Below are 27332 nucleotides of genomic sequence, written 5' to 3' on the forward strand. Positions count from 1 at the left end.
CCAATCAGGGACCGAACCCGTGTCCCCTGTATTGGAAGGTGATTCTTAACCACTGGACCACCAGGGAAATCCTTCATTCATTTCTAATGGTTTCTTCATTCATGATGTTTTGAGACTGGCTGAGAGTTAGGACGCATCCAGATGTATCAACAGTCTTGTGTTTCCCTGTGAGGTGGACGAGACTGTAATTCTTACTCCTGGGTTTTGTCTTAGAGAAGTTATACATCTACATGCTTCAGGTGGTGTGTGATCTTGCATAAATCTCAGATGAGTTTTTGGCCCCCCGTATGCCAGTCTCAAATAGCCACATCTCAGAGCTGGGAAGGGAAGCCGGGGACTGACTGCTTCCTTTGCTTCCTCCCTGGTGGTCCTTCTGGCAGCGGTCCCGTCTTCGCTCTCTCTCTGGCACTAACTGGCCAGCTCTCGGCCTTGGGAGGCCCCCTGCTCCGTATCTGACCAGCATTAATGGCCGGACGTTCCTCCCTCATCCAGGCGCATCTGCCTTCCTGCAGCTTTCACTCCTGGGGTCAGGGCTTGTCCTCTGCAGCCTCATAATACAAGGACTTGGTTTCTGCCAACTCACCGCCTTCCTGAGAAAGAATCTGCCCCCCCCCGCCTTTTTTTTTTAAAGGGGGGTGGTCAAACGTTTGTAAGTCTTCCTATGATGTTCGTTTATTAACTATCCTGGGTACTTAAAAACAATTTTTTGCATTGTTAATATAGTGGTTTTAAATTAAAAGCGTAAAGGCCGTGCAGTAAGATGTGTGTGTATCTGTCCTGTTTACCTCTGTCCCTAACCATCTGATTTCTGTCCTCAGAGTCAGCCAGTGGTACCGTTTTCCGATGTCCTTGCAGAGTTCATGACACACAGACACATCGCTCACGTGTGTACCCGCACACATGTCTTCTGTCCCCTTTCTCTGTAAAGAATGGCATCACCTGTGTGTTCTCCACTTAGTCGTTTCATGTGAGAGCACATCTTGGATTTTCAAATCTGTACATAGAGTGTATTCCCATTCTTACGGTTGTTCAGTGTTCTAGCGCATAGATTTTGTCCTATTTACTTAAAAAAAGAAACTAAGCAACCACCTCTGTCAAGTCATGCCTCTTGGGCTTGCACGTACCGCTGGCCCGGGGCACAGGGTGCGGACGCACCCTGCTCAGGACCTGGACTGATGCTTGTGGCTTACACTGTCCCAGAGGTGAGTCATACTGAAGACAAAATAAGCCCCCCAGGACCCCCCTACCTGCACTTGTGATGCTCTCCCATCCTGTTTCTTCCATCCTGCGCTCTGCATTGACTTAAGCAGCTAAGCACACATAGCGCTCACACCCATAAAACTCCATCCTCAGCTTTGGCCTCGTCACCCATTCTGATGAAATCTTTTGGATTCTGATCCTATCTTCTGACCTTTTATCTGGCTGTGTGTATCAGCTGCAAATTGGATTAGCCTGCTGTCAGTAACCTCCTCCAAATTTTCCTGGCTCAATGTTGCCCACAGTGGAGCTAATCATAAGAGCCCCCTGACATAAGCCCTGGGGGCCCCCTAGACTTTTCCAGTGATTAGGCTCTGGATAGGAGTTAGCAGCAGGATGCAACTCAGCCCCACCCTTACTTTAGCATCAGTTCACCTTCCCGTCATCATCTTGTCTAGAAGAATACAGAGTGTTCTGGTTGAAGGCTGGCCAGGGTCCATGTTCACTAGTATGCAGTGTGCCCTTGAACTTTTTGCCTTCTCAGAAAAGGGAAAAAGCGTGCATGTATCTTATAGTCTTTGCAAACCTCCACTGGAGATTGTTCTTTTCTAAATGTCCAGAAAATATTTAGCGATTCACTCTAGAATTTCAGATAAATATCCCTGATTCATTCCCCCTGGAAACATGGGGGATATCCAGCTCTTTGCTAGAGTCTAGGAGGACAGTCCTGAGCAAGGGGAGAGGGTGGCTCGTGTCTCTCTGGCCTTGGGTGGCTGCCTGCCACCCAAGATCTTGTTACTTCCCAAGATCTGTCTAGCCTCTGCTCTGCAAGAGCATTGTCCTTGGCCATGATGTTGTTCAGTTGCTCAGCCATATCTGACTCTTTGTGACCTTATGGACTATAGCCCGCCAGGCTCCTCTGTCCTCCACTATCTTCTGGAGTTTGCTCATATTCATGTCCACTGAGTCAGTGATGCCATCTAACCATCTCATCCCTTGCTGCCCCATTCTCCTTTTGCCTTCAGTCTTTCCTGGCATTGGCCGTTATAGCTAATTTTAAAAAGCCAGCAACAAAAATGGTGAGAGGAGAAATGTAGGTCCTGTGGGAACTTATTGTAGGGGTGACTTACCGAGTCTTGGAGATCTGGAAGGACATGTTCAGAAAATGTGATATTTAAGCTGACACCTAAAGACAAGTAAGGAGGAGATCTGAGCAAAAATAGCATCAAATTGGTGGAGCTGGCGGAGGGAGGAACTGCCATCAGCCCAGTCTGTATAATTTATAATGTGATTCATAACTTCTTTCAACGCTGGGAACTTTGCCCGTCTCTGATTCTGTAATTTCTGAAATGACCAGAAGTTTCAGTTTCTTGTGACGGGATGGGGACTTGGTGGAACCAGTTTGCAGAGCCCGGATTTCCTTGTTGCCACCTGCACTCCTCTGTGTGGGGACTCTGGGTCTTTGCAGAGCCCGGATTTCCTTGTTGCCACCTCCACTCCTCTGTGTCGGGACTCTGGGTCTCCTAGTTGTTTTCCAACACAGACAGGCTGACTCCATGTCGTCAGGAAGTGTTAGCACAAGAAGGCTTCTAATTGTAGCCCAAGAGCGGGCAGTTATTAAACTCTTCAGACTTCTCTAGGAATTAGGAATAGTTACCTTGTGAGGGTTTATCTGGTAGTGAATAAAGTCTTTGTGGGGCCAAACCAAGACATTATCTGCAAGTATGTGGCCACAGAGATTGGGAACATCCACAGTTCCAGTGGCAGTGATTCGGGTGCTATCTCCGTGAGTCACAGCTGGAATTTGGTCGCCCGCCCTTCTGAGTTGTGTGTGGTCAGGGCAGCCTGGGGAGGGAAGTGGAGATGGGCCATCTGGAGCACAGGAGATAGAAGCCCGGAGGGGTTTCTGTTTGGGCTGCTCTTTGAAGGCCTGTCCTGGAGCTTGAGTACTTCAGAGGTAGTGGCAGGGTCACCCTGTTGCAGAGATGAGCACAACCCGTGTTGGGATCTTCAAACTAAGCCCTTGTTCTGAGGTCACACTCATTATTCTCCGAGGTCACTTGACTAATTGTAGGTAAGAACTGATGCTTTCAAACTGTGGTGCTGGAGAAAAAAGGATATCAAACCAGTCCATCTTAAAGGAAATCAACTCTATTCATTGGAAGGACTGATGCTGAAGCTGAAGCTCCACTGCTTTGACCACCTGATGCAAAGAGCTGACTCATTGGAGAAGACCCTGATGCTGGGAAAGATTGAAGGCAGGAGGAGAAGAGGGGCAACGGGGGATGAGATAGTTGGATGGCATCACCGACTCAATAGACATGAGTCTGAGCAAACTCCTGGATCTAGTGAAGGACAGGGAAAGCTGGCATGCTGCAGTCTATTGGGTCTCAAAGAGTCAAACACAACAACTGAACAACAGCAAAGCAAGTTGAACAGATACAAATTAGAGTCAAGATACCAGCCCTGTGTCTTCAAATCCACGCAACAGGCCATTTTTTCACAATAAAATCTAACCGGCAACACCGGATTTTTTAAAATCAGCTTTGCTCCTATGTGCCCTCGTCAAGTTGCTGGGAGCTCTTGGGCTCTCCGACATGAGTCCTGCTTCCCATTGTACTTGGTGAGGGTCAGATATGGGGCCACGGGGTTCACCTGCGAATTGTCTTCTTGGGGATTCTTGGGAGTCTCTGCCTCCCGAAATCCAAACCTTCTGCCAGTTCCTCCTGGCCAAGCTACACACTCCACGCAGAAATCCAGACTTTATTGTGAGAGGTCAGGTATGACTACCATGAAAAATAGAGAACTTTAGGGAATTTGCTGGTGGTCCACGGGTTAGACTTCATGCCCTCACTGCCGAGGTCGCAAGTTCAATATCTGATTGGGGAGCTAAGATCTTGCAAGCCATGTGGTGCAGCCAGAAAAAGTGTATAGAGTTATTTTAAAAATATGTGTATTGTGTTGTTCAGTTGCTCAATCATGTCCGACTTTCTGAGACCCCATGGACTGCAGCACGCCAGGTTTCCCTGTCTTCACCATCTCCTGGAGCTTGCTCAGACTCATTCCATTGAGTTTGTGACGCCATCCAACCATCTCATCCTTGGTTGTCCCCTTCTCCTGCCTTCAGTCTTTCCCAGCATCAGGGTCTTTTCTAGTGAGTCGGTTCTTCGCATCAGGTGGCCAAAGTATTGGATCTTCAGCACCAGTCCTTCCAGTGAATATTCAGGGTTGATTTCCTTTAGGATTGACTGGTTTGATCTCCTTGTAGTCCAAAGGACTCTCAAGAGTCTTCTCTAACACCATGGTTCAAAAGCATCAATTCTTCGGCACTCAGCCTTCTTTTTTTTTTTTTAATACAAATATGTATATTATATATATAATTTTAGATTTGGAGCTGAGTTTTGGCTTTCAGCAAAGTGCAATTGTTTATTATCATTTTTAGAACTAGAACCACAAGATAATTCTCTTAGCAATCTGGAAGGAATTTAAAAATGTTTCCTGTCTTATGATTAAGTTTGAAACAAAAAGACCATTGATAACTGGATTCTTTGAAGACCCTTTACATGGAGTTTTACCAAGTCTTTCTGGTAAAAAGAGAATTTTTAATTAGTGGAGGAGAGTGACTGCATCCTTTAAGTGGGACTCTCGCCAGCACCTTCATCCCATGGATGCTGTTCACGGACACCTTCCTCGCCTCCCCCCTGTCATCACTGAATTACTGTGGATTCTTGGCGTTTGAGGATTTAACATTTCTAACTGAGAGCCAGTGTAAAAACCTATCCACAAGTTTGCATTCTTGCTGAGGTGTGCATTTGAGTCATGCGAGCTGCGAGGCCCATGGAAACACACGTCAGTAGGCCTGTCCCTGACCTTGGCTGCCGCCCACTGCTGCTGACTCCTCAGCCTAGCAGTGACCCCTGAGGCCATCTGCTCCCTCATCTCTTCTTCAGGGATGGATTTTCCAGGTGAAACGATGTGTAATAGTGATGACGATAAAGGAACTTGGGGTGACCACTGGAAATGCCAGAAGTCACAGACATCCAGTGCTGTCACCAAATGAAACAAAGGGCATAATAGTCAAAACAGCATTTGGTGAGAGGGTGGAAAGGAGAGCCTGAGACAGACCTGCATTTATCAGGCCATGCAGAACTGGCTTCAAGAAGTGACAGAAATCATATGCGTGCTCGAATACAATTCTAGGGCAGTTTGTCTTCTGCTACAACTTTGCTTTTCTGGAGCAGGTGATATGGTTGCAGCCAGTCTGCCCAAATGTAACTGTTTCCAGACTTTCCTCCCATCTTGCCATCTCCTTCGCCTGCAGGGCATCCTTGGGACCTGGTCTGGCTCCCTCTAGGGTGGTCGGCCACCCCGACTCCACCCACTGTTTTCAGTCCCAACCAGCCTTTTGTCTCTGTGTTCCAGGGTGTCCATAATTCCCTTAAAGGGACCGAGAAGCCCTGTTGAAGTTCTACCTCTTTTCTTGCCTCCCAAATGCATTTTCTATGACTATTTTGCAAGACTTGCAACCTTGCTATGATTCTGGCCTCATCAGCTAAAACTCCCAGATCTTCATGACACTGGCTGTGAAATCACCATCGCTGCTATGCCTCTACATACATAACGATTTTTAAAATGTCTCGATGCAGAAAGACCGTGCTGTACGCCATAGTATTTGCTTTATTAGTCTTCATAGCTCTTAATTGATAAGCATGTAATTTGCGTGCTGGTCTTTCATCTTTCAAAAGAGACCTTGACCCTGGAACGTGTGATGACCATAATGCCTCTCTCACTTCCAGATAGCTGGGTCCCATAGTTTAACTCTTCTGCTGTGTTCTAAGCTGTAATTAGGGTAAGAATAGCGGCCCCTCCCTCCCTCCCATCCTTCTTTCCTATCTTCCTGCCACAGGACATTATTCAGATGCTGCTCCCTTCTTGCCCTGTATTGGTGCCCTTAGAGCAGCACCGTCCTGTAGAACTTTCTGTGATCATGGAAACATTCTCTGTGCTGTCCAGTACAGTAGCCCTAGGCATATGGGACTGTTGAGCACTTAAAATGTGGCTACTGTCGCCAAGAAACTGGATTCTAACTGATTTTAATTACATTTAAAATAGCTTTTTATAGCTAGTGGCAGCCATATTAGACAGTGCAGCCGTGAGGTTTGGTTGAAAATATGACTGTCTAACAAGAAAAAAAAAAAGGCAACAGCGATGTCTGACTTACGGCAGTAGCCTTTACGTCTTTTTCTTGTGTTGAGACATTGTCCCAATTACTGGAAAATCTCAGTTTAGCAAGGAGATAAATCAGACGCCCATTGTTGCATGGGATTCTCCCTGCGTGTTAATTCTCTATTGCTGTGTAACAGATTATCCCCAAATTTAGCATCGTAAAACAATAAGGATTATTAGTTTCTGTGTATCCAGAGATCAAAAATGGCTTAGCTGGGTGCCTCTGACTCATGCCTTGCTGGCATGTAAGATCTGTCATGAGGTTGCAGTCATGATGTCAGCCAGGAGGGCTGTCATCACAGGGCTTAACTGGGGCTGGAGGACCCCCTTCCAAGAAGGTTCATCCACGTGGCTGTCGGCAGGAGCCCTCCGTTCCTCTCTGCAGGGACCTCTCCTCTCCTCAGGCTTCTTGAGAGTCCTCCCCGCATGGCAGTGTCTGGTTTCTCCCGAATGAATGATCTCAGAGAGAGAGTGAGCCACAGTGCTTTTTATGACACAATCTTCAAAGTTACACACTGTTACCTCCCCCATGGTCTTATTAGAAAGACGTGGCTAAGTCCAACCCCTTGCCAGGGAGAGAAATGAAGCCCTCCCTCTTCAAGGAATTTCAAGAATTTGTGAACCTGTTTTAAAGCCACACAACATAATTTCTGAAAGTCAGTCACCTTGTGCGTTCACATTGATGCTGCTCTGGAGGGCCATCCTTTTCACTTCCTCCTATTTGTTGGGTAGAAGAATGGCTGTAATCTAGTAGAAGTTAAGGAATTTAGATTGTGCAGGATCCAGTGTTTCTGCAGCTTTTTCCACAACTGATATCCTTGGGACTTCGCTTGTTTCATATATTATGTGTCAGACTGACACTGGTGAACAGCTACCGCGGATAGTCTTGTGGGCCGGGGCTGTTTGCTGTCATCTTTATCACGTGAGCTTGAGCTGGACGTGTAGTCTTGGTGTTGAGCTGCTCTTGTTTTCCGTCCTCCATCTTTGTTCTCATCACACACATCTTTTCCTCTGTGTCAGCCCTGTATCCTAGGCGTATTTCACATGTGTGTGTGTCTAACCCCCACAGTTGACTGCTAGGCCCCGAGCAGCAGAGAAGACCGTCTTGCTCAGTTTTGTGCTCCTCCTTTCTGCTAGGAAAATGCCTTGAAGATGAATCACTCAACACATTGTTGTTGTTGAGTGTGTCATTAGGTCAAAGTGGAGAACGCACAGGGAGGGAGAGAGAAAAGTTACCAGCGTTGTGAGATCAGGGAACCCCTCAAGAGAGTGAATAGGGGCACAGGTTTAGCGGACAGGAATTGGGGTAGAAAGGGGAGAAAGGAGGTAGAGAGGATAGGATATAGCAAGAGTTGGCGATGATGAGAATGTGGGGTGATGGGCCGGTGCAGGATTTTCAAAAACATCTGGAACACAATCTTGTCTCCTAGTTGGGGCAAGAGCCAGGTGGGAATGGAGAGATGAACGGTATCTTCTGGGTATCAGGCACTATGTGGACACTTCCCACATGTTGTCTTATTTTTTTAAGGCAACTAAAGTTAGTTGATGTATATATAACTTAGATACTTGAGCGGCACAAAATTATCAATTATCTCTTTTAATCTAGAGTGTTTACTGCAAGTGTTAATAATAACTAGAACTACAAATATACTGTAGAATATGGAAGGTAAAGACATAAACTCATTTACGGGAGAACAATTAAGAGGTGCCCTGGCGCCAGACTTCCTTGTCCACATGGACAGCTGGTGTGTATGATATGTGGGGTCACAGTGGATCCCTGTGGAGTAAGACCACTATTTCACAACCCAGATACCACCTTTTGGGGTGGGAATCCTTTGCCATTGTTAAGAATTGGGAATAAAATATAATCGGAAATAAAGGATTAAAGTTCACCTTCTCAAGGCAGATTCATGGAGAAAAGGTCAATTCTAGTGTCTTGTGTTGAGTTGGACTTGAGATTTATTTTTACCAAAGGAAGCACTTTGATAGATGCTGTATTTAAGAGGTTTTGTGGGTGGGCGTTGGGATCTGGTCACTGTTTACACACAGTTTATATGAGCAGGCTACTGAGTCGTTCATGGCAAATAGATGGGGAGACAGTGGAAACAGTGGCTGACTTTATTTTTTTTGGCTCCAAAATCACTGCAGATGGTGACTGCAGCCATGAAATTAAAAGACGCTTACTCCTTGGAAGGAAAGTTATGACCAACTTAGACAGTATATTAAAAAGCAGAGACATTACTTTGCCAACAAAGGTCTGTCCAGTCAAAGCTATGGTTTTTCCAGTAGTCATGTATGGATGTGAGAGTTGGACTATAAAGAAAGCTGAGCCCTGAAGAATTGATGCTTTTGAACTGTGGTGCTGGAGAAGACTCTTGAGAGTTCCCTGGACTGCAAGGAGATCCAACCAGTCCATCCTAAAGGAGATCAGTCCTGAGTGTTCATTGGAAGGACTTATGCTGAAGCTGAAACTCCAGTACTTTGGCCACCTGATGCGAAAAGCTGACTCATTTGAAAAGACCCTGATGCTGGGAAAGATTGAAGGCAGGAGGAGAAGGGGGCAACAGAATGAGATGGTTGGATGGCATCACTGACTCAATGGACCTAAGTTTGGGTAAACTCTGGGAGTTGGTGATGGACAGGGAAGCCTGGTGTGCTGCGGTTCACGGGGTCACAAAGAGTTGGACATGCCTGAGCGACTGAACTGAACTGAATTGTAAACAACTGACTTACAAAATGAGCCTTCAGAATACCATCCATTTTATGGTTTGAGCGCCTTGTTTAATATCTCGATGAAGAATTAGAAAATTAAGTAGGAAGGAGAAATACATGTCAAATGCAGAGAATCCTTGTTACCAAATAACAATGCAGGACAGTTGATTAATAGAATGGGAGGAACCCTCAAAGTCGGGATAGCCTGGGTTATCTGGCCTCACTTCTTCTCTGCCTCATACAATCCATCTCCAGATAATATTTTCATTGTCATAATCCACCTTAGTTAAATATTTGATTCTGGGGAGTCATAACCAGGGACTAAAATGTCATGCATAGATTTTATGAAAGTAATAAAATGCTTCAGAGAGTGTAGCTGCTCAGCGTGGGGCCCACTGCATCTGATAAATGAGTCATATACCTGGTCATGTGTTTCCTTGCAGAGTGGTGATGGCTGCTTATCTTATGGTGTGCAACCTTGTTATTGAGAGGAAGCAAAGATAAGAAGTTTTTACTGAATGTCTGAAACCTGTGTGTAAAAAACTTTTTTTTTATTATTACTTTTTTTACTTTATTTTATTTAACTTTACAGTATTGTATTGGTTTTGCCACATATCAAAATGAATCTGCCACAGGTATACATGTGTTCCCCATCCTGAACCCTCCTCCCTCCTCCCTCCCCATACCATCCCTCTGGGTCGTCCCAGTGCACCAGCCCCAAGCATCCGGTATCGTGCATCGAACCTGGACTGGCGACTTGTTTCATATATGATATTATACATATTTCAATGCCATTCTCCCAAATCATCCCACCCTCTCCCTCTCCCACAGAGTCCAAAAGACTGTTCTATACATCAGTGTCTCTTTTGCTGTCTTGTATACAGGGTTATTGCTACCATCTTTCTAAATTCCATATATATGCGTTAGTATACTGTATTGGTGTTTTTCTTTCTGGCTTACTTCACTCTGTATAATAGGCTCCAGTTTCATCCACCTCATTAGAACTGATTCAAATGTATTCTTTTTAATGGCTGAGTAATACTCCATTGTGTATATGTACCACAGCTTTCTTATCCATTCATCTGCTGATGGACATCTAGGTTGCTTCCAGGTCCTGGCTATTATATACAGTGCTGCAATGAACATTGGGGTACACGTGTCTCTTTCAATTCTGGTTTCCTCAATGTATATGCCCAGCAGTGGGATTGCTGGATCATAAGGCAGTTCTATTTCCAGTTTTTTAAGGAATCTCCACATTGTTCTCCATAGTGGCTGTACTAGTTTGCATTCCTATGTTCTCCTCTAGGAGTTTTATAGTTTCTGATCTTACATTTAGATCTTTAATCCAGAAACTATTTTTTTTAAGAGTAGCATTTTCTTTCCTGCTCTCCCGCTCCTAACCTTCAGGGCGAAGTGAAATTTCCTGCAACCACAGCTTGTAAATAGGAAGTGCTCAATAAAGGCCCTCTCCCCTTTTATCTCCCAGCTGTTGACTCCATATTACATGAGAACTCTATTCTTGTCCTCCAAATAGACACCTCTGTGCCTTTGAGAGTTAGCTAAAATACAACATGTAGCTGTGTTTTCTTGGGACAAAAGGTTTCTTCATTTCAAAAATATGGAAACCTGTATTCCTATGCCTGTGATTTTAAATTTTCTGTTCTTCCCCCTTTCGTATTTTCTGAAGTTTCTACATAAATGTAGTTTCCAAACAAAAATATTTAATGTTTCAAAAGGAAAAAAATGCAAATAAGCAAAAAGAAGTTATCCATTATCCAGAGATGATCATTCTTATCATCACCCTTTCTAGGGCTTTGCGTGTGCCTGAATATATAGTTGATATTTATTTTAAAATGCGACTGTATTGTGAAGGCAGGTTAAAAGCTAAAGCAACCTGCAGCTTTCAGTGAGAGTAAGCTCTGCAAGTCTGCACTTCACCGCCTGGGAAGGGTCGGTAGGTGAAGGTGGAAGGGGCAGAGTGAGGCGGGAGATGCGCCGCCTTCTTGGCCTTCAGAATTTTCTGTTGGGCAGGGGAAGGGGGACAAGATTGGATGGGTGAGCGGGAGGGTCTTACCGACCTCGTCTGGAAAATGCAGCCAGCATTTCTGCCCACGTCTCATTGGCCAGAACTTAGTCGCATTACCGCACCCAACTGCAAGGTGTGCTGGGAAATGTAGTCTCCTTGCCAGTCGTAGTCGAAAGGGGAAACAGCCTGTTCAACAACGTGCTGGTCTCTAACTCCGTTGTATAAACCGTTTTGTAACTTTCTTAAAAAAAAAAAAAGAAAAAACAAATAGTTTATTTTGAACATGATTTTGTGGGCAAAATCTGGTCCCCTCTCCATCTCCGCCGTATGTGAAACCCCGCCCTCTCTTTCCAGATCTGCTTGTAATTGGTCTCCCCGCTCCTGGTCTTGGTCCCCTGAAGTGACTGTCCCCCAGCAACCGAAGGGGTCTTTTAAAAACTGAAGTCAAATGTTGTCACTGTCCTGCTTGAAACTTTCCAAAGATGGTTGCAGTTATGCCCCCCACGCCCACGAGGCTGGCCCACCGCACTCTGACCCCGCCGGCCATGCTGCCCCCGCCCCCACAGCCTCTCCGCTTGGACTTGTCCTCTGCGGCGATGGGAGCTGCCAGCATCTCTGCCTGAGCCCCCCACAGCCCAGCACCTGCTGTCTTCTTCAGCTTTCAGCTCAGATGTCACCTCTCCAGCTACCAGGCGTAGATCTCCTCCCTCCCTCCCTCCTTGTGGTTGCTTTTTTTTTTCGACTGTGCTCTTGTAGTCGAGCAGTCACCACCATTAGATATCATCTGGCTTGTTTGTTTGGATTTGCTTGTACCCCACCTCTCTTCGCTAGACTGTGGGTTACTTTAAGTGGGGGGAGCTTCAGTTTGTCGCATCTCTATCCCGAGGTAATGAGTCCCGCAGCTGTGGCTGCTTAATACAAACTTGTGGGATGAATGAAGATCCTGACAGAGTGCACACATTTTTAATGACAGTACTATAGCCCACTGCGTGGAATTGCCATGAATATTTAAATGTCTACTTTTGTGTCTTTTACATAAATGCTTTGATGACTTATCTAGTTTTTTTTTGGATTTTGGTACATGTATCCGTGTTTATTTTCTTAGGATTGATTCCTAGGCGAGAATTTGTTTACTGAATCAGTGTAGGTACAAAAGTTTAATGTGTTCAGAGCCTCTGGATTTGTTTCTCCATGGGGTTGAGCACACTCTCAGCACTAAAATGTGGGCAGGGTGGGGTAGAGGTTCTGTCTGTCTTCATGGCTGTATCCCTAAATCTTAGAACAGTTGTTCAAGCTTATTGAATGAATACATCAGTTTTCATAAAAAAATTCTAAGTGTCCATTAATTTAAACTTATTTTTATTCATTTATTTGTAGATATGTTCTCTGATTTTTAAAATGTATGTTTTTGCAGAGAAGGTCTGTCCAGTGTAAGAACATCCACCCAATGTTAAACCCAAGGGCACTGCTGTTAGCAGGGCTCATCTTATTCCTTAGAACCCAGTCAAGGTTCCATTGAACCCCCTATGGAGTTGGTAGAAAGTCCAGGACTCTGTCCAGGATTTTCAAAACCCCAAAGGATGTGCAACAGGGCATTTCTAACCAGAACCCTTGTCTTCTCCTCTGTGCCTGGATTGACTGTATCTCGGTTTCCATCAAGCTGTCCCTTCTTTGTCGCCCCCACATCAGCCACAAGTGCATAACTAGCTGGGCTGCTCTGAGTTGGTCTTTGGAAGGAGTTACTGCTTTGCAGACCCTTCCTCCTCCTCCCCGCTTCTCATAGGTCCTTTTACCTTCCTGCTGCTACATCACACATCTGCTTCAGCCAGCATCCAGGACCAGCCTGGAGATGAAGTGCTTTCCTTTAATGGTATCCATCCTCTGGGGGTTCCAGCCAACATCCCTTCTGTGCACAGTGGTGTCGGGGAGAATTGCTGATTTGCATGATCTGTTATTGGTAGAGGATGGCAGAGTTGAAACGGGGAGGCAAGGTGATAGAAAAAATATGTTCATCTCCTTGTCCTCATTTCTTCTTCTGAATGGTTCCTTATTCCCCCAAGTAAAGTCTTAACCTCTTTGCCTGGCAAACGAGGATTTCATTTTAACCTGTGGTTCTCAACTGGTATGCTATGGGTACTTGTGTGTGCATGAGTGCTTGGTCATGTCTGACTCTCTGTGACCCCATGGACTGTAGGGCGCTAGGCTCCTCTGTCCATGGGATTTTCCAGGTAAGAATACTGTCGTGGGTTACCATTTCCTTCTCCAGGGGACCTTCCTGACCCAGGGACCGAACCTACATCTCATGTATTGGCAGGCAGGTTCTTTACCACTGAGCCACCGGGAAGCCCACAGGCATTATAAGTGGGTCATAAACTCTCCCAGGTGTACCAGGAACTCTCCACAGGTGTGTTGCCAAAGTTTGATCCACGTGTAAAAAATACTTAAACTGTGGCATTACTTGAGCTGAGTAGGCCAGAAAGTGAAGAAAGTTGCTTAGTCATGTCCAACTTTTTTGTAACCCTGTGGACTGTAGCCTGCCAGGCTCTTCTGTCCATGAGATTCTCCAGGCAGGAATACTGAGGTGGGTTGCCATGCCCTCCTCTAGGGGATCTTCCAAACCCAGGGATTGAACCCAGGTCTTCCACATTCCAGGCAGATTCTTTATTTACCGTCTGAGCCACCAGGGAAGCCCCAAGGATACTGGAGTGGGTAGCCATTCCCTTCTTCAGCAGATCTTCCCAACCCAAGGATCAAACCTGGATCTCTCGCACTGCAGGCAGATTCTTTACCATCTGAGCTGGCCAGAGGACCTGTCAAATGATGGCTACAGGTACAGCTTGCTGTGAGAAATGGAAAGCCTTAGCCTAGAGAACATGCTAAGAAGGAATCCCTGATGATTGGTGGTGACCTGACTGTGTAAGAGAAAGGGAAGCGTGCTCAGCACCTGCTTCAAGGACCAAGAGAAGGCTGTGTAACCTTGGGAGCTTTAGTAGGTCCGGTAGTATGGCCCTGTTTTAGTTATCTCTGACCTGGTTGAATCCTTTCGTGAAGGCTGAAGTGAAGTGACGTTGCTCAGTCGTGTCCGACTCTTTACGATCCCATGGACTGTAGCCTGCCAGGCTCCTCTGTCCATGAATTTTCCAGGCAAGAATACTGGAGTGGGTTGCCATTCCTCCAGGGGATCTTCCTGACCCATGGATCAAACCCAGGTCTTCTGCATTACAGGCAGACGCTTTGCCTCTGAGCCACCAGGGAAGCCCTTCACGCAGGCTGGAAAGCGTGAAATCCTGTCCGACTTGACTGCAGGCCTCTGGAAAGGGAATAAGACACACATGTTTGTGTCCCTTGTTGTGTTTGCATGCGAGCAGCCTTCTGTTCGGAGTGATGGTTGGAGGGGTAAAGAATCCTGGAAGGGAAAGGTTCTCAAATGTGTTCAATTGCATGTATGTGTCCTTGATCTGAGCGGCTAGTGGACAAGGGTTCAGCACCCTTTTCCCGTATTTTGTTTCACCCTGCCTTCATCTCCGTTGACATGACAGACCCTACAGGTCACTCAGGGCTTTCTTTCCCTCACCTATGTCTTCTCTAAACACATTGGGTAGACAAATTTCGGATTACTTCTCTCTTGCCCCTCTGCACGTGGGGCTCCATCCAGAGCTATTTTTTGTTCTCACTCTTCTTGGATAACTTCTCACACATCTTGAGCTCTACCTGTCAACTCTACACTGAAAACTCCCAAGTATCTAGCCAAGACTAGGTGTCTCTCCTATTTATCTATTTAGTCATCTTCCCCCCCCCCATCTGGTTGTTTCATATGGCACCTGGAATCCAACTGAATCCTCTGTTTTGATTTATGTTAAGACTTAGTGACTGAAACCGGAGCCTGAGAGTCACCCTGGGTTTCTGTCTTCCCCTCCCTGTAAGCCGTCTCGTCTGTCCCGAATGCCTTAGCCACAGACTAGCCCTTCTCCCGCCGTGGCACTAACGCGTGGGCCTGTGCTATCGCTTTGCGCATCCCTCTCAATGGACCATCAGCACTTTCAAGTCCAAGCTCCATGCGCACTGCCTCGGAGCTGCTTAGAAAACATTGGAATGAATGAATAAGCGGGCAGATGAATGAATGAATGGCTTCTGAGATGGTTTGGGGTCATTTCCATTTGGGGTGATGCCTTTTTTTTTTTTTTTTTTTTTACTGGCACGAGACATTATTTTTGCTTGCCAGCACTGACATTTTGAAACTGTAATTTTGAGAAGAGATTTTTACCATGTGAAATTCCTCTCTCGGCCCTCACACACATGTATATTAACTTCAAAGGAGGAATTATTTATGGAATTTATGGGATCTTGTTGCACTTGGGCATCATCTCAGTGGTCTCATGTGTGCGGCTGTGTTCCTGCTACAGCTGGGAAATATTTCCTATCAATGGTAGAAATAATTGATCTGCATGACCTAGTTTGAATTAAACTTGTGCTTAATTAACTTGGTTGCTCTAAATGTCGAGGGTTGTAGGACATCCACTTGCTTATTCAGTCTTTGCAGTATATTCTAAGGGTTGTAGGATTTCAGAACAGGAATATTGCCTTTGGAATTTAGTCTAAGGAAGGATCGATCACCCATTGCTTTGTTCCAGATCCCACCACTAGACTGAAGAGGAATCATTGACTTTGTGTATTGGGTAAGAAAACGATGGATCAAAAGTCTGTTTTTTAATCTATTTTTTTCCCCCTCTCCAACAGGGAGAGTCGCGTATTCTCAGAGTGAAGGTTGTTTCTGGAATTGATCTCGCCAAGAAGGACATCTTCGGAGCCAGGTATGTCTGCTTTGTTGTTGTGTAGGTTTCTGGAGTTTAAGCAAAAACTTTTCAAATTCAGGCATCCATGGGAATCACCTGGAGGGAGGGGGGCGGCTTCTTAAAGCAGAGATTGCTGCCCCCTTCCACCAGTTTCTGACTGAGTAGGCGATGCAGATGCAACTGGTTCAGGGCCCACATTCTTGCAGGGGTATAGACCTTGTCTCAGCTGGGCTGGCTTGGCCTTCCCATGGGTTTAATGAGGAAATTAGATTCAGATGTTTCTGTTTTTCTGCAGCAGAAAAATAAGTTTGAGAATATGTTTGTGTTCATTTTAATATATTCCTGTTGGTGTGTGTGTGTGTGTGCTTTTTTTAATCAACTCTAGCTGAGGGAAACAAAGGATCATTTTGTTCCTGGGAGAACTGGGTAGTTTTTGACATGTGTAATTTTGGAATTAAGAGATTTGGTGATTCCAATGGCACGCGACTCCAGTACTCTCGCCTGGAAAATCCCATGGACAGAGAGCCTGGCGGGCTGCAGTCCACGGGGTCGCTAAGAGTCAGACACGACTGAGCGACTTCACTTTCACTTTTCACTTTCATGCATTGGAGAAGGAAATGGCAACCCACTCCAGTGTTCTTACCTGGAGAATCCCAGGGACGGGGGAGCCTGGTGGGCTGCGTTTGTGGGCTCGCACAGAGTTGGACACGACTGAAGCGACTTAGCAGCAGCAGCAGCAGTGGCATTTACAGAAGCACTGGCAGCCTAATCATTTGGGGTGTTTCAGCTTTTTAATTTGGGTGTTGCACCTGGTATTCCTGTATTTTTCAGTCAGCCCTATTGACTCTTGACAGTGTGTTGCCATAAGTTGTAAGACCTGGGAGCAGAGTAAGGATTAGAGCTGCTGGGAGCTAGAATTTGAACCAGATTTCAGAGAAGAAAGCCCTTTTGAACTTTTGGCCTATAGCAGAAGTTGATCTAATTTATCTTCCCTGTTTAATGGAAACAGGAAAGGTTAATTCTTAAATCCTGAAGGGCTGCCAGTGGCCTGCCACATATGCCAGTGGTGCTGAAACAGATCGCTGGCCCCCTCTCAGGACACCCTCTTCACGTTGGGTACCCCATGGGGTTGAACCACGAGGGCCATGCTGGCTGCTGGAATCACCTCGTCGAAACCCTGGCTCATCGTCTGTGTCCCCAGGATGGTGGCCCGTGGTGATGCTCTGGCCTCAGGGCCTCAGCCTGACCCTGGAGATGCTGCGTGACGAGGCTCGTTCTGTCCAGCTCAGCTCGTCCTCCCACACCCCACTGAAGCCCCTGACTGCCGTTGGTCAGACCTCTTTTATACGCTGTGCTGTTACCAGGCCTGGTTTTTTTCTTCCAATACTTGTTTATTAGGCTGCTCTGGGTCTTGGTTGCGGAATGCAGGATCTTTTTTCAGTTGCAGTGTGGGGCCTTTAGTTGCGGCATGAGAACTCTTTAAATTGTGGCATGTGGAATCTAGTTCCCTGAACAGGGATCGAACCCAGGGCGCCCACACTGGGATCGTGGAGCTTAGCCACTGGATCCCCACGGAAGTCGCACCATGCCTGCTTTGAGTTTTATTTAGCAAAGAAATCACTAAGTTACTAATGACTTGCACCTGGCGAAATGACCAATTAGAAATCCAGGCATATCTCACTTTATTGCACTGCAGTCCATGGGGTCGCTCAGAGTCGGACAGGACTGAGCGACTTCACTTTTACTTTTCACCTTCATGCATTGGAGAAGGAAATGGCAACCCACTCCAGTATTCTTGCCTGGAGAATCCCAGGGATGGGGAGCCTGGTGGGCTGCAGTCTATGGGGTTGCACAGAGTCAGACACGACTGAAGCCACTTAGCAGCAGCAGAGTACTGGTTTTTTTTTTGTTTGTTTGTTGTTTTTTTAAACAAATGGAAGGTTTGTGGCAACTATGTTGTCAGACGATGGCTGACATTATTTTTTAAGCAAGAACGTATTTTTAAATTAAGGTACTTACACTTTTTACAAAAAGAATGCTATTGCACATCCAACAGACTATAAATAACTAATATATGGACTATTTATAACTATTGCACATCTAATAGACTAAAAGTAACTGTGTGATATGTCATGGGAAGCCCGAGTTTGTGTGGCTCAGTGTATGATGATATTTGCTTTATTGTGGGGCCCTGAAACTGATGCTGCAGTATCGCCTATAAATAAGTAAAATTGATGCACGTTCAATATCGGGGAAATATTTTTTAAAAAATCTCTCATGCTTCAGCGTGCCCAGATGACTGACGGAGGGTTAGCTTTCTGAGTCGTCTCTCCAGGAAACGACGCGCTCTGGGGCGCTGCCGCCAGCCTGAGCTCCAGGTGCTGGGCTGGGAGACGCATCCACCTGCAGCTTCTTCCTCATGTGACTGCGAAGCCCCTGAGCAGCTCACCACGCGCCTGAACCAATGCTCTAACGCTTCACTTCCCTCTTACTAAACGAGACATTTATTGGAGACAGAGGCTTGTTTTTAGTATCTTTCTTCTACTACTTAACAGGCACCAGCATCAAGAACAGAACTGGGCCGGTTGGCTTTTCACGTTCCGCATTTGCACACTGACGAGTAGATTGTGTTTTATGTCAAAAAAAAAAAAAAAAAAAATGCCTATCGTTCTCGCTGACTCTGCATCAAATGTTAGGGTTTGGAAGGAAGGAGCTGGATTTGGAAAATTTCAGTCACTTTTCCTTAAATTCATTTTCGTTTTGTTTTATCCAAAACTCTTCATAAAAAAAAATTGAAATGGATTCAGATTATGTTTTTCAGCCTGTTCAGAAGATCTGAGGTTAAAATTGGAGCAGACTTGAGCTCCAAATCTTATAAGAGCCAAGCAGAGCTGAGCCTTGAATTGTTATCATTTATACGAGAAGAGAAGGGATCATTTCTCGGGGACAGATTAGAGAGGAGTTATAGATAATGCCTCAAGACGTTCAGTGGAAAGAAGCAGTGTCGCGGCTTCACAGACTGGGTTCCAGAAAATGAGTCAGAAGCTCTGAATCCGGTTCTGCCTTCCCTGTCTCAGTTCAGTGAGTTCCGCACACACCTGCCTGCCCCCCTCCTTCCCTCTCCTCCTCTCTTAGGTGCCCCCGTTCTCCAAAGACCCGTTTGCCGGTGAGTGGGTGGCCCTGGGAGAGCTGGGGGACGGAGCAGGGCCACTCCACGCTGGCCCCTCCCAGGAGAAGGGCGCCGGCTCGCACCCTATCATTTGCCCAGTGACCTGAAGGTTCTTCCACATTCCCTGGAGCACCTCTTTCCGAGTCACCTCCGGTACATGAGCAGAAAGCAGGGAGCAGGGAGGGCAGTTTCCGGGGGTCGGAGGGAACCCCAGGGTGACTCTGATCCACTGGTACCACTCATGTGTCCTGAGGGCGGCAGGGGCGCAGCCGTGAGCGTGGCCGATGTTGTAGTGCCTTCCGTGCTTCTCACTCCCCGGAGTGAGACCCTTTTCTCCGCGTCATCCTGAACCACAACCCGGCAGGCCCCTTTTCCCTCAGCCCCTGTCACTGAATGTCCCCTCCACCTCTGCACCTCACAGCAGCTGACCCCAGTGTTTTTGACATCAGGGACCAGTATCATGCAAGAGTTTTTCCATGGATGGTGGGGAGGCCATGAGGGGGATGGTTAAGGGATGATTCAAGTACATTGCATTTATTGTGCACTTTATCTCTATTATTAGTAGCAGTACATACATCAGCCCACCTTAGATCATCAGGCATTATATCCGGGAGGTTGGGGACCTCTTCCTTGCACGATCCCAGTTCTCCCTTCACAGAAGGAGGGCTGGGTAGGAGCTGGGAGCCCTGATGGATGGAGGAGGAAGGACAGTTTTCATCAGTGGCATTGTCGGAAACTTGGATTTGATAGAAATGATACAGGATTGGACGTGTTGGGATTTGGATTTATAGTCTGGAGTCACAGGAGGCTGTCTAGGTCACTTGGCCTGAGGATGGGGGTCATGGTGGGTGGCGGGAGGGGAGGGTGTGTTGGTCGGAGTAGGTGATGCTGCTGGGGGCGACCCAGTGCCCTGCCGGATGGGCTCCCGGCCCCTCGGAGGCTGCTTGAGGCTGCATCCCTGAGGACCAGTGTCTGGACCTGCCTCCGGGCTCGGGTGGCCGACGCAGCTGCACCTGAAATCCTCCCAATCCAGTGCCAAGGACACAGGGTCACTTTGCAGCTTCCGTCCAGCAAAGTCTCATTTGACTGAAAGGGCCTTTGTTGGAAGATGATAACTGAGCTCTTGCTCCCCTGGGACTTCTGAGCAGTTGGTCTGTGTGGAGAATGGCTGTAGTAGAGAAAGATGCCTCCTTTTGGGCCCAGCCTTCGGGGAAGAAGGGCAGCCCTATCGTCTGTCATCTCAACAGGGACACCCTTGTGTGGTGTGCTGAATCAAGTGGGACGTCAGGACCCGGGGTCCAGATGGAGACAGTGGTCGCCCAAGGCAGAGACACCCGTCTTTATGGTCCGTACTATGACAGACATGCTGTGTGAGCTTTTTGAAAGGCTTTTTTTTTTTAAGCGTGAGCAAAGGAAAATCGGACTCTTTCAAAAAGCAGGCCACGTGTAAAATGCCAGCGACACGTCCAAAGGGACGTAAAGTCGTGTTGAAAACACTGGGTTCCCGCTTCCGTTTTGGAAATGGGTGGTCTTCGTGGGACCGAGCACGGCGTTTCCGGGTCAAGGAGACTCCGCCCTCCGGGAGGCTCCCGGACGCCGTGCCGCTGGACCGACTACTGCTCCTTGCTTCCTCGAGTGACTCACTGACCGCCACACCTCTCGCCCTCCAGCTTGCTGCAGAGCGTTTTGAGCTGAGGCGCAGACCTGGACGGGTAACTCTTCCTGTGTGGTTTGATCGCCCTCATCTGTGGGCTGAAAACCCAGTTTCCTGTTAAGGTGGCGGTTTCCGGTCCCTTGGTAACGAGGTGTGTCAAGCCCTCACCGGTCAGCTTGCCACTTGCTCGGGTCCCGCGCGGGCCGCCGCCTGCCTTTCCCCCACGGCCCCCCCTCACCTGCCAGCCACCCCGCTGGTCGTCACCTCCTCTGGTCCCCCCAGTCCCCTAGCAGGTCACGTCCTTCCATGGGCCCTATGACCTGGAAGGACCACTGTGTGCGTCATCGCTGTCATTTTATAACTGTTTTTTTCTCCTAGACTACATTTTTAACTTCTGACAGGGAGGGTTTATTTTTACTTATTTTTGACTCCCCCTGCCTTACAGGGTACCAGCACATCGTGGATTCTCAAGAAGGGGTGGACAATGACCTCATCTCTCCCCTCCCCTCCTTTTCCTGCCCCTTCATTGAAAGCCCACAGTCCTCTAAATGCCTGAAATGTGCTGCTTCTTGCCTTGGCGGGTGTTTCCCCTCTGCCTGGGGTCTGCTCACATCCTTCCTGGGGCCATTCTCCCATCTCTCCAGCTCCAGTTCAGGTGGCAACACCTCTGCCGGGCTCCCCAGCCCAAGAGGAGGAAACGACTCTCGTCCCTGGGCCATCCTGGCTCCGCCAGTTCCCCGCCCCCCGACCCCTCATCTCAGCACAGAGGCTGTAGCTCTTAGTCTCATTAATAACCCCAGAGATCTTGCACAGGGCAGTTGGCTTGGCTTGACTTCAGTAGGAGAGTCTAATGATGGTAGCAGTGGTGCAGGGTGGCCTGGTGTTCCTCCAGGAAGGTCCCCTTTCTCATTCTCAGAGGTGCTATTAGCTCATCAGGCATCGCCCTCACCCCCCAATTCTGCCACTCGGGGCAGGTACTTTTTGTAATTTTCACGAAGGGTCTGTGTAGACCAGTGGAGGGAGCCTGCCTGGGACTCTGACGCAAAATGAGTGAAGGGGAGGGAGCACAAAGGCTGGTGTCAGAAGAGCATCTCGGGGCCCTGCAGGGTGGCCAACGGAGGGTCTCTGTTTGATGTTGGTGTCTTGGCAGAATCACCGCTCCCAAGCCCACAGCAGGGAACACACGTTCTTGTGGCAGTGGGTCTAGAAACTTCTGTGTGGGGGGCGTGAGGCTGAGCTGGGACTGCGATGGAAGGTCAAAACCCTGACCTTGACCCTCAGTATTAGGGTCAGGATGGGGCAAAGGGAGTGAGTCATGGTTTGGGGAGCACATGGCCATCCGTCCAGACAGGAAAGGTGGGACCGGTGAGCTGGGCTCTTCACCAGCAGTGAGAGGTGGGACAGCTGACTTCCTGGGAAGCCTTTCGGGCATTCTCCCATCCAAGTACTAACCAGGCCCCATCCTGCTTAGCTTCTGAGATCAGACAGGACTGGGCGTGTTCAGGGTGGTACGGCTGTAGACTTAGGCACTTTCTGATGTGGCAGACTGAGCGAGTCCTGGTGTTTGGCCACAGTGATATGTGCAGTTGGGGGCCCATGCTTTCCCAAAGTGGGGTACGAGGAAGGCGGGGAGCGAGTCACGATGGCCTGTGTTTATTGATTGTGTCCTTCGTGCCAGGCATGACCTGACCTATTTACACAGTGGGCTGGATTCTCCCTAAAGCCCTTATGCCGCAGGCCCTATTGGTCTTTTCAGTTTGCAGATAAGGAAAATGAGGCAAAAAAGATAAGCTGCAAAGTCTACATATCACCAGTATGTTTGAGAGCTCTGAGCTGAGCAAGTGTCTAGGCTCTAAACATACGTTTTTCAGACAGTTTGGAGTGCTCCTGGAGTTGGCTGGCCCAGTGCGTGGAGTGTAATATGAAGTAATCAGAATCTGCCTAAAGTTTGCGAAGAGGGAATAATTGTCTCCATCTTTTGGGTGAGGAAATCAGGATTCAGAGGCATTGTGATCAGCCCAACATGAAACCACTCTAGTGAGTGGTTGGGACCAGTTGGGTCCAGATTTATTTGATTTCAGAGTTCTTTCCCATGGTAGGTTAATACTCATCTTGAGTGACCAAGGTTCAGCTTATTAGATGGGCCATTGGATTAGATGACTGTTAGATTTGATGACCAGACAGTTTTTAAAAAGCATATTTAAGGAACTAGCCAGTGTATGTGATGGTAGCTAACCAAGTTCCTAGAATTGTGTGTGAATATCAAGTATTAGGGGGCTTCCTGGGTGGCGCAGTGGTAGAGAATCCGTCTACTGGTACAGGAGACACAGGGTTGATTCCTGAGTTGAGAAGATCCCCAGGAGGAGGAAATGGCAACCCACTCCAGTATTCTTGCCTGGAGAATCCCATGGACAGAAGAGTCTGGCGGGTTACTGTCCATGGGGTCGCAAAGAGTCGGACATGACTGAGCATGCAAGAGGAAGAAAGACCATCAAGTATTAGATTTCAGATAGACGTACTTTGCTAAGTAAGATCTTTTAAGTTTGTTTTTAACTTAAAATATCTTTGGGTTTTCAAACTGTGTTCTTTTTCAGTTAAGCTTGTATCTTGAGGCATTTAACCTTTAGTCATAGGCTTAAGTGGTGACTGAATTAGGAACATTTAATGCAAGTTTTAGATCTACCCTCCCTCTTTTTCCTCCTTAATTATGATCAGAGTCTTTATTTGAGGTTAGGGTGGGTGAAATGCTTTTGGGGTCACAAAGCTGCTCCTCAAATTGAGCAGCTTTGGTGAAGACAAACCAGCTGTCAGCTCAGTTGCTCAGTCGTGTCCGACTCTTTGTGACCCCGTGGACCACAGCCCACCAGGCCTCCCTGTCCATCACCAACTCCCAAGAGTTTACTCAAACTCATGTCCATTGAGTCGGTGATGCCATCTAACCATCTCATCCTCTGTCGCCCCCTTCTCCTCCCACCTTTAATCTTTCTCAGCATCAGGGTCTTTTCCAATGAGTTAGCTCTTCGCATCAGGTAGCCAAGGTATTGGAGTTTCAGCTTCAGCATCAGTCCTTCCAATGAAAATTCAGTACTGATTTCCTTTAGGATGGACTGGTTGGATTTCCTTGCAGTCCAAGGGACTCTCAAGAGTCTTCTCCAACACCACAGTTCAAAAGCATCAATTCCTCGGCGCTCAGCTTTCTTTACAGTCCAACTCTCACATCCATACTTGACTACTGGAAAACCTATAGCTTTGACTAGATGGACCTTTGTTGGCAAAGTAATGTCTCTGCTTTTTAATATGCAGTCTAGGTTGGTCATAGCTTTTCTTCCAAGGAGCAAGTGTCTTAATTTCATGGCTGCAGTCACCATCTGCAGTGATTTTGGAGCCCAAAAATATAAAGTCTCTCACTGATTCCATTGTTTCCCCATCTGTTTGCCATGAAGTAATGGGACCGGATGCCATGATCTTAGTTTTCTGAATATTGAGTTTTAAGCCAACTTTTTCACTCTCCTCTTTCACTTTCGTCAAGAAGCTCTTTAGTTGTTCTTCGCTTTCTCCTATAAGGATGGTATCATCTGGTATCGGAGGTTATTGAGAGAATTTTATAAAAGTTTTTGTGTGGGAGGCTCCAAGACACATATTGTGGAGTTGCTTCTTTAGTACAGTTTCTTCTCCATTGTGTGTTGAGCTGGTATAGCCTCACATTATACCTGTTTGAGTTGCTGTCATTTTTTTCTTTTGGCAGCTGGTGAAGTTGAAAACACGTACGGACTTGGACATTGGAGGAATGTAGCCAAAGTCCTTCCCTCTACTAGCAGCTGAGACTAATGGGGACTTAATGCCATGTAATGATAGCTTGGTGGCACCAGCTCACCCCCATTCCCACAGTCTAGGGTTAAGTTGTTAACTCTTTGCCACATTGGCTGTGTCTGTTGCTTTTTTTCCTGAAGTGAATTGTAGACAGCGTGACATTTAGCCCCTAAATACTTCAGCTTGTGTCTCTAGGGGAAAAAAAGGCAAGAACAAAAGCGAAGAACATATTCCTTTTAACCACCATGCGGTTTTCACAAAATTAACAGTAATTGCCTGATGGACTCTCTTACCTAGTCCATGATCTGAATTCCTCCAGATAAAAGCCCTGAAATGCCTTTTACTATTGGGCTGTTTAACCCAGAATTCTGTTGAGAGTCGTGTGTTGCAGTTAGCTGTGAGGTCTTTTAAGACCCTGTTAATCTAGAACAGTCTTGTCTCCCCTTTTTGAATGACCTCGAGGGATCAGTGCATTGTCTCTCTGACCACATTTGATTGCTTCCCTTGGTATCAAATACTGTGCCCCTCTTTCTCCTGGGTTTCCTGTACATTAGGAGCTGATCTGAAAGGTTGATCAAATCCAGTTTAGACCTGTAGTTCAGGAAAGGGGGGTGCTGTTTGATCAGGCAGGACCCAGCATCTGGTTGTCCTGTAACTGATGGAGCTAAAATCCATCCCCGGGTTAAAGTCTGTTCCCTCCACTGTCAAATTAAATCTGCCCCCAGGTAGCCAACAAGAAATGGGCGAGGGGACAATTTGGCACTAGAGACGTGTAAATTTTAAGTATTACTTTGCTTTTTCTCCCAAAAGGTCAGACGTTGTTTTTTCCTTTGCCCCGTTTGGAAAACAGCAAACAGGAGAGCTCTCCTAACAGGTGGAGGAACCGCGAGGCCATCAGTGCCTTGAGGGTCGCTTTGCTAAACTGCCAGTGCTTCTAGGGTGCAGTGAGGCCAGGGTTTGTATAGAGTCAGGGTTTGTATAGTGGGGGTTCTGTGCTGAACCCAGAAGTGCGTCTGTTTGGTCTGTGGTACATTAAAGTGAAAAGTGTCAGTCTCTCAGTCGTGTCTGACTCTTTGAGACTCCATGGACTATAGCCTGCCAAGCTCCTCTGTCCGTGAAATTCTCCAGGCAAGAATACTGACATGGGTTGCCATGCCCTCCTCCAGAGGATCTTCCTGACTCAGGGATCAAATCCAGGTCTCCTGCATTGCAGGCAGATTCTTTACTGTCTGAGCCACCACGAGCCATGGTACACTAAGGAAATAAAAATTTTGAGCCAATGGGTTTGGGAAATTTCATATTAAAAAAACAGGTTTCTGGAAAAAAAAATCTCAGCAACCTAGACATCTTGGCTCATGTTCCTGTGAGGTGGAGTGGCTGGAGCTGGTGGACACCCTCTGGGTGGGACCTCAGGCCAACATGGACCCCACACCTCCTGCCATCTTTTGAGCAGCTCGCCTTCTCCACTGACGGGGCCCTCAGGCCTCTGGAGGGATGACCTGCATTTGGTGCTGACCTCTGCCCTGCGTGGTCTGCAGCGTGTAGAGCTGACCTGCCTGCAGCACAGTGCCCGCCTGGGTGCAGGCGGGGCCCCTCTGCTCTACCGAGGCTGTTTGTGGCCTGCCAGCTCCACGCAAACCTGCCCCTCTCTCTGTGCAGGCCTGCTGGAGCAGCCTCAGCTATCTAGGGCATTGCTGGGCATCATAGCATCAACACTAATGGCCTGTGGGCCAAAAGTATTTGCTTAAAATCTGAGCTCTCACAATTAGTCATGTGGGAGCCCAGAGCATCCCGCTCACAGGCTGTTCATTCTAATCGTACTCCCCTGACCCCCAAACCCCGAAAGGATGTTATCACACCCTTTCCTCCCAAATAAAGACATTTCCACAGCAGCCACACAACTTATTATTTTTATTCTATTCTATTTTATATTATGTTTTCTTTAAGTTTTATATCCCTCGGTAGTGGGAGGGAGGCTCAGGAGGGAGGGGATATACGTACATTTATTGCTGGTTCATGTTGTCACACCGCAGAAACACAACACTGTACAGCAGTTATTCTCCAATTTAAAAAAGATAAATAATCGCCATCCATCTAAAGAGTTTGATTAGATTTTCATATCAAGAGCTGCATCAGGATGACCTGGGGTGAAATGAGACAACTTATTACAAATGTGTGCTGATCTCCCAGTCTTTGTATGTATGAGTAGATGCAGCATCCTTTTAAAATATGCCAGGCTTCATTTGCATGCCATTCAGGCCACCGGGTTTTCCAGACAGAAATGGGAGAAGTGGCAGGTGGGTCAGTGCACGGGACCAGCATGTCTCTGCCCTGTGTTAGGCCCCAAGGCTTGCTGTCCTAGAGCCAGTGCAGTAAGAACGGATGTTTAGAATGGTCTGGATTCCCTGAAGAGGCTGTGCTGGAAGGGGCACCGATTTGGAATGCAGGGATTATCGGATCAGTTTAAATATACAGTCCTGTAAACTGGCCTTTGTGTCTTTCTGGGTTTGGTAAATGAAGCAGGTGAAGGAGACAGGCCCTCTTTCTGTACCACCCTCACTGTTACGTTCATGAGAAGCCTGCATTCACAGCCCCCTCCTTTGCCTTGACTCCAGACACACAAACGTGCTGGCATCTGTCATCTGAGGAACTTGGGCTCTGCCACCTGGCTTAACAGAGAGAGGAGGGAAAATTACAGGATGTCTCACCTTCACCTCCAGCAGCAATGAATGATGCTCTCTGGTC

The 27332-nt window shown here is 47.2% G+C and overlaps 1 protein-coding gene across 3 annotated transcripts in view; it reads left to right on the forward strand.

Annotated features, from left to right (window-relative positions):
• Positions 1–27332, forward strand: part of NEDD4L (NEDD4 like E3 ubiquitin protein ligase) — a 380847-nt gene that overhangs the window by 104733 nt on the left and 248782 nt on the right. For all 3 annotated transcript variants that reach the window (XM_070778579.1, XM_070778580.1, XM_070778582.1), the window contains exon 2: positions 15899–15972. In XM_070778579.1, the coding sequence (XP_070634680.1) occupies positions 15899–15972 (74 nt within the window). The remainder of the gene's footprint in view (positions 1–15898; positions 15973–27332) is intronic.

This window comes from Bos indicus, chromosome 24 (assembly GCF_029378745.1).
Source record: "Bos indicus isolate NIAB-ARS_2022 breed Sahiwal x Tharparkar chromosome 24, NIAB-ARS_B.indTharparkar_mat_pri_1.0, whole genome shotgun sequence".
Taxonomy (NCBI): domain Eukaryota; kingdom Metazoa; phylum Chordata; class Mammalia; order Artiodactyla; family Bovidae; genus Bos; species Bos indicus.